At 36.7% G+C, this 17,156-nt stretch overlaps 1 protein-coding gene across 7 annotated transcripts in view; it reads right to left on the bottom strand.

The window, feature by feature from the left end:
* The window catches only part of adgrl2b.1 (adhesion G protein-coupled receptor L2b, tandem duplicate 1), a 162,994-nt gene that overhangs the window by 133,658 nt on the left and 12,180 nt on the right, over nt 1-17,156 (bottom strand). For all 7 annotated transcript variants that reach the window (XM_089130905.1, XM_089130899.1, XM_089130903.1 and 4 more), the window contains exon 2: nt 7,719-7,919. In XM_089130905.1, coding sequence (XP_088987031.1) covers nt 7,719-7,794 — 76 coding nt within the window. In that variant the 5' untranslated portion in view covers nt 7,795-7,919. The remainder of the gene's footprint in view (nt 1-7,718; nt 7,920-17,156) is intronic.

The raw sequence follows: 17,156 nt of genomic DNA, 5'->3' as shown, positions 1-17,156 counted from the left end.
ATGCAATAGCCATCATTTCACCGTCTAGGCTAACTATAGATCCGATATAGTCCGGATATGAGTAACCCACTTCAAGCTGAAATAATCATGAATGTTGTTTTTTTGCCAAAATAACTTGCGAGATGTTTGATATTCCATTATGTAAGCAAAGTAAACCGTGATTAGAAGGTGTTTGGTTTCATTTCTTCACTCATTTAATTTTTTTGCAATCGAATCGATAACTAGTCTATTCTTGGGCGATGGTTAGACGTCTATTAAATTTTCCCTGACAGCCCAAATGTTGCCTTGTTTTAGTCTAGACGTCTGGGCTGCGTTTGGACGGCTATTAGACGTCTTTTAAACCCCAAATTGCTCGCTGGGTAACAATACAACTATTTAAAAGACATTTATGTTCATTATAGTATATACAAATTATAGTTGAAAAAAAAATGGCAATAAACTGAAATAAGCTTTAGCGAAAACACTATGATTAACTGAAAATAAATAAAACTTATTAAAAAATAAATCAAACCTAAATAGCAATGCTAAAATAAAGATGACAAAAAGCAAATAACTAAAATTAACATGAAGACTCAAATTATAAAAATAAAAGCTAATTCAAAATATCAATAAAATGAAAACTACTCCAGGACTGTTGCAGGTTGACCAGTAAAGGGGTGTTTTTGTGATCTGATCCAGTAGCACCTCATTGCGGTATATGAGATCCAGGGGGCGGAGTTGGATTCAGATTTACGGGGCGGAGATGGGTAGGATCAGGGGTGGGGTTAGGGATCAGGGGGCGGAGATGGGAAGGGTTAGGGGTGGAGATGGGTAAGATTAGGGGTGGGGTTAGGGATCAGGGGTGGAGATGGGTAGCATTAGGGGTGGGTTTAGGGATCAGGGGTGGAGATGGGTAGGATTAGGGGTGGGGTAAGGGATCAGGGGTGGGGTTAGTCTACATTATTTGTGCATTTTCACCAACTCTTTTTCAAAAACATATATATTAGAGGAGTGAGGGGTTTAATGTGCCAGTCACACAGATAGGATAGATCTTAAATAAGTTAGAGCTCAGTTTGACATTATGAATTATTAGCATTTAAAATATCAAAGGCCATGTGCTATAAAATGTCTTCATATTTTAGGAAAAATGCTACACATACATACTAGTTATATAATTCGAAACGGCTACAGCGGCGGGAGAGACGAACAAGGTTCTAATGTGTGTTATTTTAAATCGAGTTATTTATATTTCAACCCAGACTCGTTGGGAAAGCACGCCTCTACCTACATTTCTAAAACAACAGTTTCCAGCTGGAATGAACATTAGAGGCACTTAAACACCAACAACCTTGATTCATTTTCACACAAAATATGATTATAGGGGCAAAATAAAGACTCATTTCTTGCACAATACTATGTGATTAACTTAAAGCACTTTTACTATAGTGTTTGTAAAGCATGGCATTTTGACGTTTTCATCACATAAGCAGCGTGTCTTTTCTATGTAGTGATCTTGCTCAGTAACTCACTCTCGATACCAGTGGCCAAATGCATAAAGATAGTGACACAAATGTCGTTGAGTGCAGAACGTTCAAACATTTCAGACACTGCATTAAAAGCGGATTCAGTTCACAAACAACTGACAGCGATGATCTAAATATGATTTGAATTTAGAATCATCAATGCTAAAATGTGGCATTAGCACCAGTTGCATGGACACTCAAGAGCCGGATGTTCACTGGAGACTCGCTTTGACCAGAGGAATGAATCACGGAGTTGTTGACATATCATTTGTGAACTGATTCAAGAGGTTCATTAGAAAAATTCATCAACTTTTCAGTTAGAAAAATGAGTAACATTTTTTTAATCCCCCTGTAGTCAATTTTATCCCTTAAAATCATCTTTGATCACAAAAATTACATTTAAATGTTTTTCCCGAAAAAAAAAAGGCTTCATGCTTTAAATATCTTTAATGTAACTCGACACCCTCGCCTCATTTAGTATGCGCGGTTCTACGAATATGCAGATGAGCCCCGCCTCCACTCACTCAGCTCAGAGATCCACTGGTTGACGATCACACGTTGATCTGAAGTGATGTCAGAAACACCAGCTATTTCACACACCGTGTTTTTGAGACTATCTCTGACTTTTGAATTTACACATGGTTTGTCTTAAAGCGTATTAAAAACACCACATAGACTCAAACAACATTAAAAACTGGATTTACACCACAGGGGGGACTTTAATAAAATTTTGTTGAATAAAAAGTATCATTCTTTAAAGTTTTGCAAAAGAATACTACTTAAAATTTGCAGTGAAGTACAGAAACAAAGTAAAGATAAAGCCCACCACTGGAAATGACATTAATACGAACAATGTGTGCAGGAGCGCTTCTGCAGGAACTGAAGGGCAAAACGAAACCCTGACAGACAAAACAGGGTCCCAGACCATGACTGATCCACAACAGACCCGTTACACAGGGACGCATCAACATCACAAAGCTGCAAAATATGACCTTTTGACAACAAACGGTAAAGCATCTTTTCTGTTGTATCATTTAAAGACACAATTATCGTGCTTCAGAAGACAAATTTGGTCTACATTGCGTAACTGTTGATTTGCTACAACATTTCTGTCTGTTGCTTTTTTTATTGTTGTTTTTACCCAGCTGTATTATAACTTTTAAACAACTGTTGAACATTTCTCCCTAACCTATTAGCTCCCGGATTTGCCCCCAAAATGACAAAAGTTGGCTTATTTTTAAGCCAGCATGTTTAGATTATATTTGCAAATTGTATTCAGTGAATATGAATTGTGTTATGAGCATAACGGAGCCGAAACTACAACAGTGGGCTGTTATCTGACCTCATGCATGATGCAGAGAGGAGATTAGATGAAGCATTTCCTCTCATGAATAAACTCACAACATAAATGACAAACATGTCCTCGCGTGCTACGCGACTTTGCTTCAACCTTGGTTGGTTTTAACCTGAAAACTGATTTTCACTTGCGAAGATAAACCCATATAGTCCAGATGTTTAAGCATTCACAAAGCACACTAGGGACTCAATGATCTGAAGCACTTCAAGCATTTGTGTAATTTTTTCAATTGTTAAGTTCGTCATTTTAGAAGCCAGCGTGTCCTTATTGGAGACACTGGTCTGGCGTATTGGACTATAAAACAGGGCCGGCCTCTTTCCCTCTGAGGACTGCCAGAGAAAGGCTACAGGCTGTGTGCAATGATTCAGGCCTCATAAACCAGGGAAGGGTTTTGCTCAAGCGTGCAGTGATATAATGCATTGTCCAGGAAGGACGGCTTGTAGGGTTTGGGGTCCAGCCGTGGTTTGCTGGAACTCAGTTCTTGATCTTTCCCTCCAGCAGTCGTGTGCACAGATACAAACCAGACCAACACTGGCCTCAACCTCAAATGAAGGTTCAGCCACAAAATCATCCGAAACCAATCTGTGCTTCCATGGACGAGGAATCACTGCTCTGAAACTCGGCATCCATAACTTCAATGATGCCGTATTGAGTCAATCAATCTAAAATTACTGCTTCAAATAAGCTCTGTTTGAAGAGAGAAATGCCATATGATGTTTTTTTGGCTCTAAAAAAGGCAAAACTAACTATTTTTGCAATGTGTTTGTGACAATTGTAAAGTTGATTTAAATTAAAAGCTCATAAGACTGATCATGTTCTAAGTAAGTTAATAAATGGTCAAAAAAATATGGGTTTTACCTCAGAAATTGAAAAATAATGTATAGTACTGATTAATACTTAACTTGATTGACTATGGTTCAAAAGTGTATTGTTATGTGTGATTAATTAATCCATTGCTCAAATCTATATTAATAGGCCAGCTGACCTTGCATCACAGGCGATCACATGTAAAGCGGGTTTTTCCAGCAGGGAGCTGATTCATAATGAAGCATATACTCATAATCCTCAAAGGATTACCGAAGTAATCTATAATAAGGCTCTTCATAACACAGAGGTAGAGTTTACAATTACTGGACGTGTTCCAGGAAATGAGAAGGCTTTAAAACTAATTGTTCAGGCTTACTGTAGTTCGATTAGTCAGTTCGATAAGTACACCAAATTATGTGCAAACTTTCAAAATGATCCCTAATAATTCAAGATGAAATGGAACAATGTCCGACACTGTAGAAAGTGTATTAAAAGTGACGATTTTATCCCTTTCTGGCAGTCACCTTGTTTCTTTCCACTCAAAACACAATCCACAACCCTCTTTCCCTTCTAGAGATAACTGGCTTAAACACACATTTTCCCACCCCTAATAACTGGAACAAACCGTTGTTAAATAAAATGAACTCATTTCCTTCTTCCTACAGCATTATATTGAAGAATAAAATAAAAGTACGCATTTAAAGGGATAGTTCACCCAATTTTTTTTTTTTAATTCTGTCATCATTTACTCTCCCACAAACCTGTATGGGTTTCTTTCTTCTGTTGAACACATTTTGAAGAATATGAGTAACCAAACAGTTGACGTTAACCATTGACTTCCATAGTATTTTTTTCTAGGGATGCATCGTTAAGAAAATTTTGGCCGATACCGATAACCGATAAGAAAGCCGATAACCGATATATTGGGCCATATATCTAAATACAAATTTTTATAAAATAATTCTATGTAACTTGCGCTGTATGTGATTTCAATTGCAATTTCACATGTTGAACAGTGCGCATCTGAAGAGTCTTAGCTGGAGGAAATAATACATTATTTATCGGCTTTAATATATGTGCCTAATTTTCTTATCGGCCCGATAACAATAACATGAAAAAAGAACATATATACGGTGACTGATATATCATGCATCCCTATTTATTTTATAACAAATAATAATAATTTCATTTACACCATTATGAAAATTTTGGCCGATACGATAACCGATAAGTCTATATTTGAAAGCCCATAACCGATATATTGGGCTATAAATCTAAATGCAAATTTGTATTACATTTTGAGAGCCTGATTACAAAAACAAAAGTCTCAGCATTAAAATGTATGCCCTAAACACGCAATAAGGAGGTTTTCATAATAATTCTATATAGCCAATATGACAGACTTGTACTGAACTGTACTTTCAATCATATTTCAAGCAATTTAAACCCATCATGTTGAACAGTGTCTCAACTAAAGGAAATAACACATTATTTATTGGTTTTAATATATGTGCCCAATTTTCTTATCGTATTGCCGATAACAATATTAAGAAAAAAAAGAACATATATATTGATATCAGGTCAACGGTTTGGTTTAATATTCTTCAAAATATCATATTTTGTGTTCAGCAGGAGAAAAAAAAATTATACAGGTTTGGAGCAACTTGTGGGTGAGAAAATGATGACAGAATTGCCATTATTTGGGTGAAGTATCCTTATAATTGCACCATTTTGTCTACTTGAGGACTCAACAGATAAATCAAACGAGCCCTCGGCTGGGGGCTAATTCTGTCATCATTTACTCTCCTACAAACCTGTATGGGTTTCACATTTTGAAGAATATGAGTAACCAGTTGACGTTAACCATTGACTTCCATTGTATTTTTTTCTAGGGATGCACCGCTATGAAAATTTTGGCCGATACCGTTAACCGATAAGTCTTTATATTTGAAAGCCGATAACCGATACATATTAGGCCATAAATCTAAATGCAAATTTTTATAAAATAATTCTATATAGCCAATATGACAGACTTGCGGTGAACTGTATGTGATTTCAACCATATTTCAAGCAATTTAAAACCATCATGTTGAACAGTGCGCATCTGAAGCGCCTTACCTGGAGGAAATAATACATTATTTATCGGCTTTAATGTATGTGCCCAATTTTCTCATCCGGCCGATAACAATAACATTAATTTTTTCTTTTCCCATACTATGGAATTCGGTTTGGTTTAATATTCTTCAAAATATCATCTTTTGTGTTCAGCAGGAGACAAAAAATTCATACAGGTTTGGAGCAACTTGTGGGTGAGTAAATGATGACAGAATTGCCATTATTTGGGTGAAGTATCCTTATAATTGCACCATTTTGTCTACTTGAGTCCTCAACAGATAAATCAAACGAGCCCTCGGCTGGGGGTTAATGGTGTGACAAAATGGTAAAAGTTAGCTGTTTTTTAAGCTTCTCATAATTTCATAAGTCGTTCAACTTCAGATCAAAACAGAACTCACACAGAAATATGTGCCTTGTTGCTAGGAGATGCATGACAGACGAAAACAAACAAAAGCTGCCTACAGATACTAATCTCCCAATTCCCAAAGTTATAAAAGATAAACTAAAATCAAAACATAATTAACTCTGTTGGCTGATCAAAGCGGCGTATTTTAAGGCGGAAACAACTCTAAACTTCTTGAAGGTTAGACAAGCAAGACCTTTCTAGAGAATCAATGTACAATCTATTTACGATGGCACAAAATCCAGATCTAAAAGGCGAAGGAATGTTGTTTTGAGAAGCTTTTCTTGTAAACTGAAGACTGGCGTTGAGGCGACGCCGTGTGTGAGATTGATAACTCATATCTTATGTGTGTTTGCGCTTGCGGACCCTTTCCCCAAAGCAATGCAGAGCTAATGAAAGCCGCGTCACATACACCCAACAGACGTGAGCTACCAAGAGCTAAACTAAACACTTTCGCAGAGTTTCACAGATGGGTGTTTTTGGTAGAGGAACAAACAGCCTTCACCAAACCAGACTCATCCAAGACCAAAACAATGGGACTATGGGATTGAGAAGAGTCAGTGTATTTATTGGACAATACGCACAGTGCTGATTTCACTCTCAGACTTGAGTTTGTCCAACTGCCATGCTAACAGCTACAAACGCTGGATTCTGAAGCTTTTCATTATTGGCTTTGCCCATTTTATGCATAATATGGTACAATATAATATAGATAAGACCAAATGTTGGGCAGAAAAAGGAGCAACTGTATCAGGAAATGCAGCTAACCATCCAAAATCTGAAAAATGATTAATATCACCTTAAAATCAAAAGAAAAATATGACAGTTTTGCATAAAAATAAAGTATTATCAATGTAAATGACTAGTATTTCCAATGTCAACTACCAGCAGCAGTATCTATAGTTGACTAGTCTAGTCTGAAAGCGGGTACCGACAACCCGATCTCACGAGAATTCGTACGAATTTTACGAGGCGGCTAATTCGAACAATTCGTACGACCCCACTCGTTTTTGCTAAATCGTACATATTTTACGAATTGGCCAATTCGTATGAATTCGTACGAATGACCTACCCCTGACCCCGCCCCTAAACCTACCCATCAAGTGGGTTTGGACAAATCGTACGAATTCGTATGAGTGAGGTCGTTTCGAATTAGCCACTTTTTAATCACTTGTACGAATTCGAACGATTTGTCCAAACCCACTTGTTGGGTAGGTTTAGGGGCGGGGTCAGGGGTAGGTCATTCGTACGAATTCATACGAATTGGTCGTGAGATAGCGTAGGTACTGAATTGAGTTTGTTCTCGCCACTAGTGAAAGACTGGCAGCATTATACAGTTTCACTATAGACAACACCACTGTGCAGAACTATAAAATAACACACAGAATCGAAGCAGAACTATTTAAATTAGCAAACTAACACCAACACAGTGTGCTTGAAAAGTATTCAACGTTCACGGACATCTCTAAAAAAAAAGTCACTTTAAGATGAAGTGTCTGCACTCCACACTCTATAAGACCAGAGATGCTCTTACCTTCTGAAGACTGTAAACAGATCACGGTAAACAGAAGTCCATGCACAAGGAGACGTGTCCACAGTGACGGAGCCATTGTGGTTATTCAAGACAAACTCCAGATGCTGGACAATAGTTTGGATTGTGAGGAAGATCTAGACAGTATGCAGGTCACGTGGACATCAGCAATCTGTTCTCCACCTTTCACCATTCATTCTCCGTCTGAAAGAAAGAAAAATGGAAGATAGAAAAATTAGTGTTGAAAATGGGAAATCATATCACTGTGTCGACATCAAGCTATATAAATTTATACCATGCTGATGAACACTATATCACAAACGTTGAGCTCACGGTAGAAGCTCTGCTGACATCTGATATAGATTTGCACAGGCCATTTATACCGGACTGGCGTACTGTATACCTCGCCTAAGGAGGCGCTGATAGTAAGATTAATAAAGACAACCCAATGATTATTTGAATGTTATTCCTAATAATGATGGCCAATATATGTTTTGAGGCTCTACTAGAAGAGGTTTCCCTGCTTGAATGTTGATTATTCTCCTCTAGAGCCAGACCGATATATCGGCAGACCGATATTATCGGCCGATATTAGGCATTTTCCAAACTATCGGTATCGGCAGTTATGATGGCCGATAAATTAATATTTCAAAAATAAAATAAAAACAGACGAAACACGCTTGAACCATGTCACAAGTGTTGGAGTTGTATAGTTTGTCCACCAGAGGGCACTCTACACCGTTCCTGTTGGCAACACTCGTTGAGTTAGTCACGAGACGTACATTGCTTGAATAACAATTAAAAGATCAAATAAGCATGACAAAATTTGTGACTAATCATCTCCAGTTTTAAAAAATAAATAAATAAAATATCGGCCGATATATCGGAATATCGGATTTTAAAACCCAAAAATATTTGTATCGGTATCGGCCTTCAAAATCCTTTATCGGTCGGGCTCTATATTCTCCATTGTTGCGGCTCCTCTCTTCCCAGTCTGTCAGTAACGCTCCGTTAACTTCCTGTCTCTATGAAGCCCCTCCCTCTGAAAAGCACACTGTGCTCCGATTGGTCGCTGGATCAGTGTGTTGTGATTGGTCGAGTGCTTCCAGTGTGTTTCGGAAATGTCCCGCCCCTTACCATAACCGCTAGTTTAACACACTACTAACTAACTCAACCAGGCCCTGCCCCTTTTAATCAGCATATTAATTATTAAATAGCCAAATAATTGGCCAATATTCTACATCTTACATTAACACTTAAATATTTAGTTATTAACAAGAAAAAAAAATTATTTATGCACTCAAAATGTACATTCTCTCTCTACCACCAATAAGAACCAACAAATCTGATGACATCATTCTGCCCTTCAGCTTTTCAGACCAATCAAATGCTCTGAAGCACCGCCTCCTTGTTTACATCGTCTATTTTCTTTAAAGTACAGCATACAGGGGGATAGTCATGAATTATTTTTACACTGGCATATTTACACACTGAATAATTCACTAGTAAATATGCCGTTGCAATTATAGCAAGATAGCATAAAGTACAGATGTGGAATATAATCGTTTTTATGAATGGCTATAGGGCTATCATACAGAGAAAAGTATAAGTATAAAGTATAAGTAGGGCTATATATAAGAAAAGTACTCCTAAAGCAAAGCACATGTGTCTGATGTTTAGGCTTTTACAAAAAGAACATGCATGAATGTGAGAAAGTGCAGGACGTGGTTGATGCTAATTACAGTTCTTAAGGCCAATAAGCCACATAAAGATCTCAAGTGTGCACAGAGAGAGAGAGAGAGAGAGAGAGAGAGAGAGAGACGCCTCTCAGACAGCGAGATCTCAAAATATCTGTCTTGGGCACTCTTCACATGAACAGTGTCATTTGGAGTAAAAATCTGAAGAGTAAGTGCAACATTACTACATTAGATCTGTGCATTCGGTCTTAAAGTGACAGCAGCATAACAAACCTAATAAAATAAGAAAGAGGGGATCTCTCACTGTTCTTGACTGAATACCTTCTTGTTTTAATAATAACCAATTTCTTTGTAATTAAAGGAGTAGTTCACTTTATAAAAAACTTTTGCTGATAATTTACTCACACCCATGTCATCCAAGATGTCCATGTCTTTCTTTCTTCAGTTGAAAAGAAATTAAGGTTTTTGATGAAAACATTCCAGGATAATGGACTTCAATGGGAACCAAACAGTTCAGGGTCCAAAAGACACTTTCAGTGCGACTCTCCTGTTCGAACCCGTTTATCAAAATGAACAAATCTTTTTTCGTGTCATTTGGTTCATTAAACGAACGAAATGAACAAATTGACTCGGGAAAAGATTTGTTCATTTTGATGAACGAGTTTGAACAGGCGTGAACAGTCATGAACACGCGTCACAGAACAGAGCAAGGCTGCGATTTGAGCTTATAAAACTTAAACTTTGTTATTTATTTATTAAATGAGCGATCGTTTCGCTTGATAAGACCCTTATTCATCGTCTGGAATCATTTAAAGCCATTTGAACAGTTTGCAGTTTGTACTGAAAGTCTCTTTTGGACCTTGAACCGTTTGGTTCCCATTGAAGTCCATTATATGGAGAAAAATCCTGGAATGTTTTCATCAAAAACCTTAATTTCTTTCCGACTGAAGAAAGAAAGACAGGGATATCTTGGATGACATGAGGGTGAGTAAATTATCAGCAAAAGTTTTTTGAAAAGTGAACTACTCCTTTAATACACTAAAGACTAAGCAGTGATTATTTTTACATTTGATTATTCAATATTATTTCATTCTGCTTGTCTCTTTCTTATATTGTATTTGTTCTAATGTTTTGTTGTTTGCATCCAAGTTCTTACTTTTAATAACAAAAGATAAAATAACAAAAAGAACTTGGATATATTGTGACTATTAATATAGAAGTTAATAATAAAAATTTCGCTTCATAATCGAATCGTTACCTGTAATCAAATTGTCTCGTAAGGGAAGTGAAGATTCACACCTCTAGCATAAAGCTAATAAGCACAAAACACAGCCGACCCATTTTAATTCTACACTGAATATATTTGTAACTACAACAGTGTTCAACTAATTTCAAGAGAAGCTGCATACGAACTTTACATTCACATGTCCAATTTTCACAGTGTTTATGACGATTACAGACAGATCTCTCACTGACTGACCCTGCATGAGGTAGATCAGAATTACTATAGCAACCGGTTCAGGTGATAAACTATTAAAATCGTCTCTTTCGTCGGCTTTTTCCTGTTATTTCATATATTATTTATATTTCATATACACACACTCTTTGGCTGCAGTGACAAAAGGCCAAATCTGAGATAACAAACAGAGTCAAATGTTTGAGACAGATGACGTCACGCTCACTTAGTCAACAGATTCATTTCCACTAACATGTACCTGTGCGCACGCACACACACACACACACACACTAAAAAATACTTTCATCTTCTCAGAACATCTGCATAACGCCGGGCTCTGTGTTCACGTGGCACGTAGGGAATCCTGTGGAAAGTTGCACTTTGAAGTGTGCTTCATCAAAGCTTCTCTCGCCATCAAGTGCACTGATTATTTTATAATGAACCGACATATAAAACATTTCCTGAGCTCTACGGACGCATTTGAAAACAGAAAGAGAGATTGCGAACAAAACGTTGCATACAGCAGACAAAATTTTATTACGTTTCATCACAAATCCAGCAATAAGAAATGTTCTTTCAGTCGCTGAAAGAACTGAAGATCAGACACAATAGTTTTTGTGTGTTTTAAATATCAAACACTCATATTGTCCAAGCACATTTATTGTTAAATAATTAGCAGGGGAATATTGAACACTGAACAACACAGCAAACTCTGAAGCAGCTAGAGATGGATGTGCGATATATCGTCCACCATGATATCCTCGTTGTTTTAAAGATGTGCAATCTGACATTAAAATGTGGTAAACAAATGTCCCTATATTTGTCTTTTAGGCTATATTTGTATCATATGAAATGAGCAATCACACAAAGAGTGCTTTCTTTCCAAATATCTGAACGAGTGCAAATGCAATGTTGATTTTATACAAGACTTTAAAGGAGTAGTTCACTTTTGAAAAAACTTTTGCTGATAATTTACTCACCCCCATGTCATCCAAGATGTCCATGCCTTTCTTTCTTCAGTCGAAAAGAAATTAAGAAATTGGATTAAAACATTCCAGCATTTTTCTTCATATAATGGACTTCAATGGGAACCAAACGGTTCAAGGTCCAAAAGACATTTTCAGTACAAACTGCAAACTGTTCAAAGGGCTTTAAACGATTCCAGATGATGAATAAGGGACTTATCAAGCGAAACGATCGCTCAATTTAAAAAAAAAAAACAAAGTTTAAGTTTTATAAGCTCAAATGGTCGCCTTGCTCTATTAGGGTTAGCGTGTGATGCACGTTCGTGACTCTCCAATTCGAACTCGTTCATCAAAATGAACAAATCTTTTTTCGTGTCGTTTAGTTCATTCAACGAACGAAATAAACGAGTTGACTCGGGAAAAGATTTGTTCATTTTGATGAACGAGTTCAGGAGAGTTTGGAAATATTTAACTTTCCATATTAAATTAATAAGTCATGAACGCGCATCACAGAACAGAGCAAGGCGAGCATTTGTGCTTATAAAACTTAAACTTTGTTACTTTTTTTAAATGATCGATCGTTTCGCTTGATAAGACCCTTGTTTATCGTCTGAAATCGTTTAAAGCCCTTTGAACAGTTTGCACTGAAACTCTCATTTGGACCTTGAACCGTTTGGACCCCATTGAAGTCCATTATATGGAGAAAATCCTGGAATGTTTTCATCAAAAACCTTAATTTCTTTTCGACTGAAGAAAGAAAGACATGGACATCTTGGATAACATGAGGGTGAGTAAATTATCAGCAAAAGTTTTTTTTGTTTGTTTTTTTAAGTGAACTATACACATAATAAACAATTAAGTGACTTACATTTTAGACACAATATTGCCTATTTTTGCCGACCAAAATATTTCCAAACAAAGCCATGACAGAACGGGTTTGAGTCTGAGCAACACACAGCGTTTCATTACTGAATGAATCATTCCATTTGAATGAATCGGTTGAATCAACGACTCAATGATTCGCTCATTAACAGTGACTTGCCATCTACTGGTGGTTTAGTTTCATATTTAAAAAGTATCTTTCCAATTTTAAAATCATTTTCTTGTTTATTTTAATAACATAAACCATTATTTCTGCATTTAAAACAGCAGTTTAGACGCACACATGTCCCTCTGATCTGTAAATGCCACTGATGCTGGTTACATTTGACTGGAAACAGCCCTACAGTCTCTCATTATTCTAATTAAATTTAATGTAATAATCTGACATAATAAATGATGCACAGGCTACATGTAATCAAGGTAATACATGCCCTTATGAAGGTAAAAATGCAGATAAAAATCTATTTAAAATTATTGGAAACTGTAAAACACTTCTTAAAATATGAATAGCAAAAATTATAAGAGTCACTGTTTACAAGTACCAGCACAAAAACACACTCGGCCAAATATAGTCTGGTCATCGCTATTGACAAAATCACAAAAAATAGCCATACTATTTCTGTCTTCACACACTCCTAACTAGGTTTCCACTAATTATGAAAACAACATAATTAACAATTCAAATGTAATTGTGCTGCATTCCCCCAGTGCTCGTTCCTGCGGTGAGCTTGTGTTCATTATTTGAGGACACTTTAAGTTAACCTAGTATTCGCTTTTTCTAATTGTGAATTTCACTGATGTGACATTAGTTGTGTGAAACAAGAGTTTGATCATATCGTCCACAAATATTGGCGTTAAATAATAATGATCAGCCAAAACAATCCCGATTCTGATTCCCCAATCGAGCAGCCCTGCTGGAGGACGGTTTAGGCTGACTGTGTTTTGCTTGTCATTAATGCACTGTATTAGCAGAATCAAGGCTTAATCATACAAAGCTATGTCTGGCCGAGCATTCAGGTGGGGAAACCATTTAGTGCACTGCATTATGGGATTAGCAGACATCCCACAGAAAGAGCGAATCGGAGTATTTTTAATCAGCGGACGCTCTGCGAAACATCCTCAGTGTGTGCAGATGCTCACACACCGCTGAGAAACATGCTCGCAGGAGCCAACTGTTATCATCCCCATAAACACCACTTCGTTTGGCAGATTTCGGACTGGATTTGTCCTGACTTGAAATAAAAGGATTAAGCGATTAGCATTGGAGAGCTTTACGCCATTCCTGACTGAGCCTTTTCTGAGCGTGAAGGAGAGGTCTGCAAAACCAGACAAACCAACAAAACAAACCTCATGCTATTCGACTACGCTGGAAATTACAGATAAAATCACCCATGAGTCTCCAAACCAACGTTTCTAGGAATCTAGGACGATCCTGAGAGGCCATTAGCCATTTAGATTAACTTTCCATATTAAATTAATAAGACATTTTGATCAAAAAAACGCTTCTAAAATGAATAGGTGGCAGGCAGATCAAATATGGCCGTGTTTGTGAATGTGACATTCATCCCAGAGCTTCCCGTCTCCGGCTGGAAAGAAGAGCACCGAGAGAATGGCCGAGAGTCCCGGTTTCTAAGACGCGCTGGAACTGAATGAACGGGACACAAGAGAATGGGAAAAGAAAGAGAAAAGGGTGGGCGGGTCAACCAGGAAGATTGACAACTAGTGAGTGTCGCTTGACCTCTCAGGGTTCGCCTCCAAGTATTCTTGACGGGCTTAAAGGAGGAGAACATAAAAGAGCTGGAATGTTAATTTATTTTCAATTGCCAGGCCCAAGATGGGAGAAAATAAAGAATGCATACATACATGCATAGCAAGTGAAGCAGGCGCAAATGAGATGTAAAGCTGCATCCAAAACTGAGACTCGAGCAGCTGGATCTCTCATTTATGGACACCACTTGCTCTTCCAAACATGGACTGTATGTTCGGTCATAACAGGGATCACTCCTGACACTCGCATCTAAACTGAGACATGTCCAACTATAAAATGGAATTAATGTTAACCTGTGCAACTAAAAAGTGCCCGTGGGTTCTTAAAAAGGCTACAAAATTAAAGTCAATCTCAAAAATAAAAGGCACGACAAATATCTTCATTTTAAGATAGGACGTGAAAAACCAGGAATAGTAATGAGACTTAATGTGATTATTAAGCTTCAAAAGATATGATTTTATTAAATTAATAAGCGCTGGACGTTTCAAAGTAAAACACATCCGCGTTTCAAAAGCGGAAAACGCATTTATGCCACTAGATTGCTTGTGATTTGACAATGTTTACTTCATGTTTATATTGTAATAAGTTGTTTTTAAAGGGATAGTTCACTTTGAAATTAAGTTTTGAAATGTTTTATCTTACCTCAAGGGCATCCAAGATGTAGGTGTCTTTGTTTCCACAGTATTTTCAATTTTGATATTTTTAGGTCAAACCGTTCTTGTCTGTCAATCATATAATGGAGGTCTATGGTCACCACCTCAAAGAGCAGCACAGAGAAGTCCAAATTAAACATGATTTAATGACTCATAAATGTAAGTACACACTGATGGCCTAAGACACGAAACGAGCGGTTTGTGTGAGAAAACGAACAGTATTTATATTGTTTTTACCTCTTGTAACCACAGTCACTTCCAAGTGATCTGACGGCGCGGGCGCTTAGTGGCTGTGGTAACGAGGTAAAACGATATAAATACTGTTCGTTTACTCACACAAACCGCTCATTTCGTGTCTTAGGCCATCAATGTGTTCTTACATTTACGAGTCATTAAATCATGTTTAATTTTGACTTCTCTGTGCTGCTCTTTGAGGTGGTTACCATAGACCTCCATTATATGACTGACAGACAAGAACGGTTTGACCTAAAAATATCAAAATTGAAACTACTGCGGAAACAAAGACACCTACATCTTGGATGCCTTTGAGGTAAGATAAAACATATCAAAAATTAATTTCAAAGTGAACTATCCCTTTAAGAACGTAATTCAATGTAAACTCCTGTAGCTTTTGTCTGTGCTGCCCTGAAAAGAACATTAACATTATTATTCAAGTCAAGATTTTACTAGTATTGGCACAATAACCTGTTTATTATACAGTATATGTATCATTTAAACATTTTGAAGAAAAATGTAATTTAAAATGAAAAACCCAGTGTAATTTAGCTTGTAAACGTCTCCCTGTATCCTTTCATTGACGAAAAACACATTGTTTGATTTCATTATATTCAAAAAGTTTCTTTAATGTACATTTTGAAATCTAATCTTAGGAGCACAAATGTTCCTTGGGGGAAATAAAGTGTCAAGGCCTGTATAATATTGATACGAGCCACATTTAAGTCTCAAAAATTATAATTTTATTTTACATTAGCACTTATCTAGTCCAAAACATCATCAGTGTGTCCGACGCATGCGGTCGCTTGTTTATGATCTATAAACGTAGGCAGTCAACCTTCATTTGTTCGACTAATGTCATTGGTTAATTTGCACATTAACATCTTGCTTAATTTTTTTGACGAGTCATGTTAAATTCACAACCACAATTATTTAAAAAAAACATTTATCTGGAGTGTATGCAGTTTCACGACAGATGCTCTGCTAGAGTTCAATTACTCTCAGAGATGAGGAATGTGCGTGCTATATTATTATATTATACTGATAACTAAACTAATTATTCTACATGTTTACTTTGAGTGGAAAGTGTTTATTCATGGCTCCTGCACACTTCAGGTGCTCTTTCTTCAAGCAAACCCTTGATCCGCTGGTTTGACTGGGACTGGAGGAGCACCAGTTGCAGTGTGGACTACGCCTGGTTAATGGCTTGTCGATAAACTAATGAAACGACATTTGGTTTTAAATCGTATTAGTTGTGTTTTAAAGCATCAAGCGTGGCATTAGCCAACCCTGATCTGACGTGAACCAGTCCAGTTTAGACACTAGTTACAGTGGTCTTTTAAATTCAGTCCCATTCATGAGCCCCAGTTCATCATTCATGCTAAATATATTCATCATATATTATATATTCATATCATTTAAACCCCGCCTCCATCCCCACCTCCACCTTATGGACATTGGAATCTTTTCAACTAGGGCTGTGAAACGATTACCTGCAATCCAAAATAAAAGTTTGTGTTTACATAATATGTGTGTGTAGTGTGTATAATTATTTTGTATATATAAATACACACACATGCATGTAAATATTTTATAAAAAATACATTTATACAAAATTAATATTATACATAAATATAAATATTTGATATATTAATAACACATTTTTCTTAAATAAATAAATACATGCATGTGTGTGTATTTATATATACAAAATAATTATACACACTACACACACATATATTATGAACACAAACTTTTATTTTGGATGCGATTAATCGCGATTAAT

Source organism: Pimephales promelas, chromosome 5 (assembly GCF_988280905.1).
Source record: "Pimephales promelas chromosome 5, fPimPro1.hap1.1, whole genome shotgun sequence".
NCBI lineage: Eukaryota > Metazoa > Chordata > Actinopteri > Cypriniformes > Leuciscidae > Pimephales > Pimephales promelas.
This window is presented reverse-complemented; position numbering and strand designations above follow the sequence as displayed.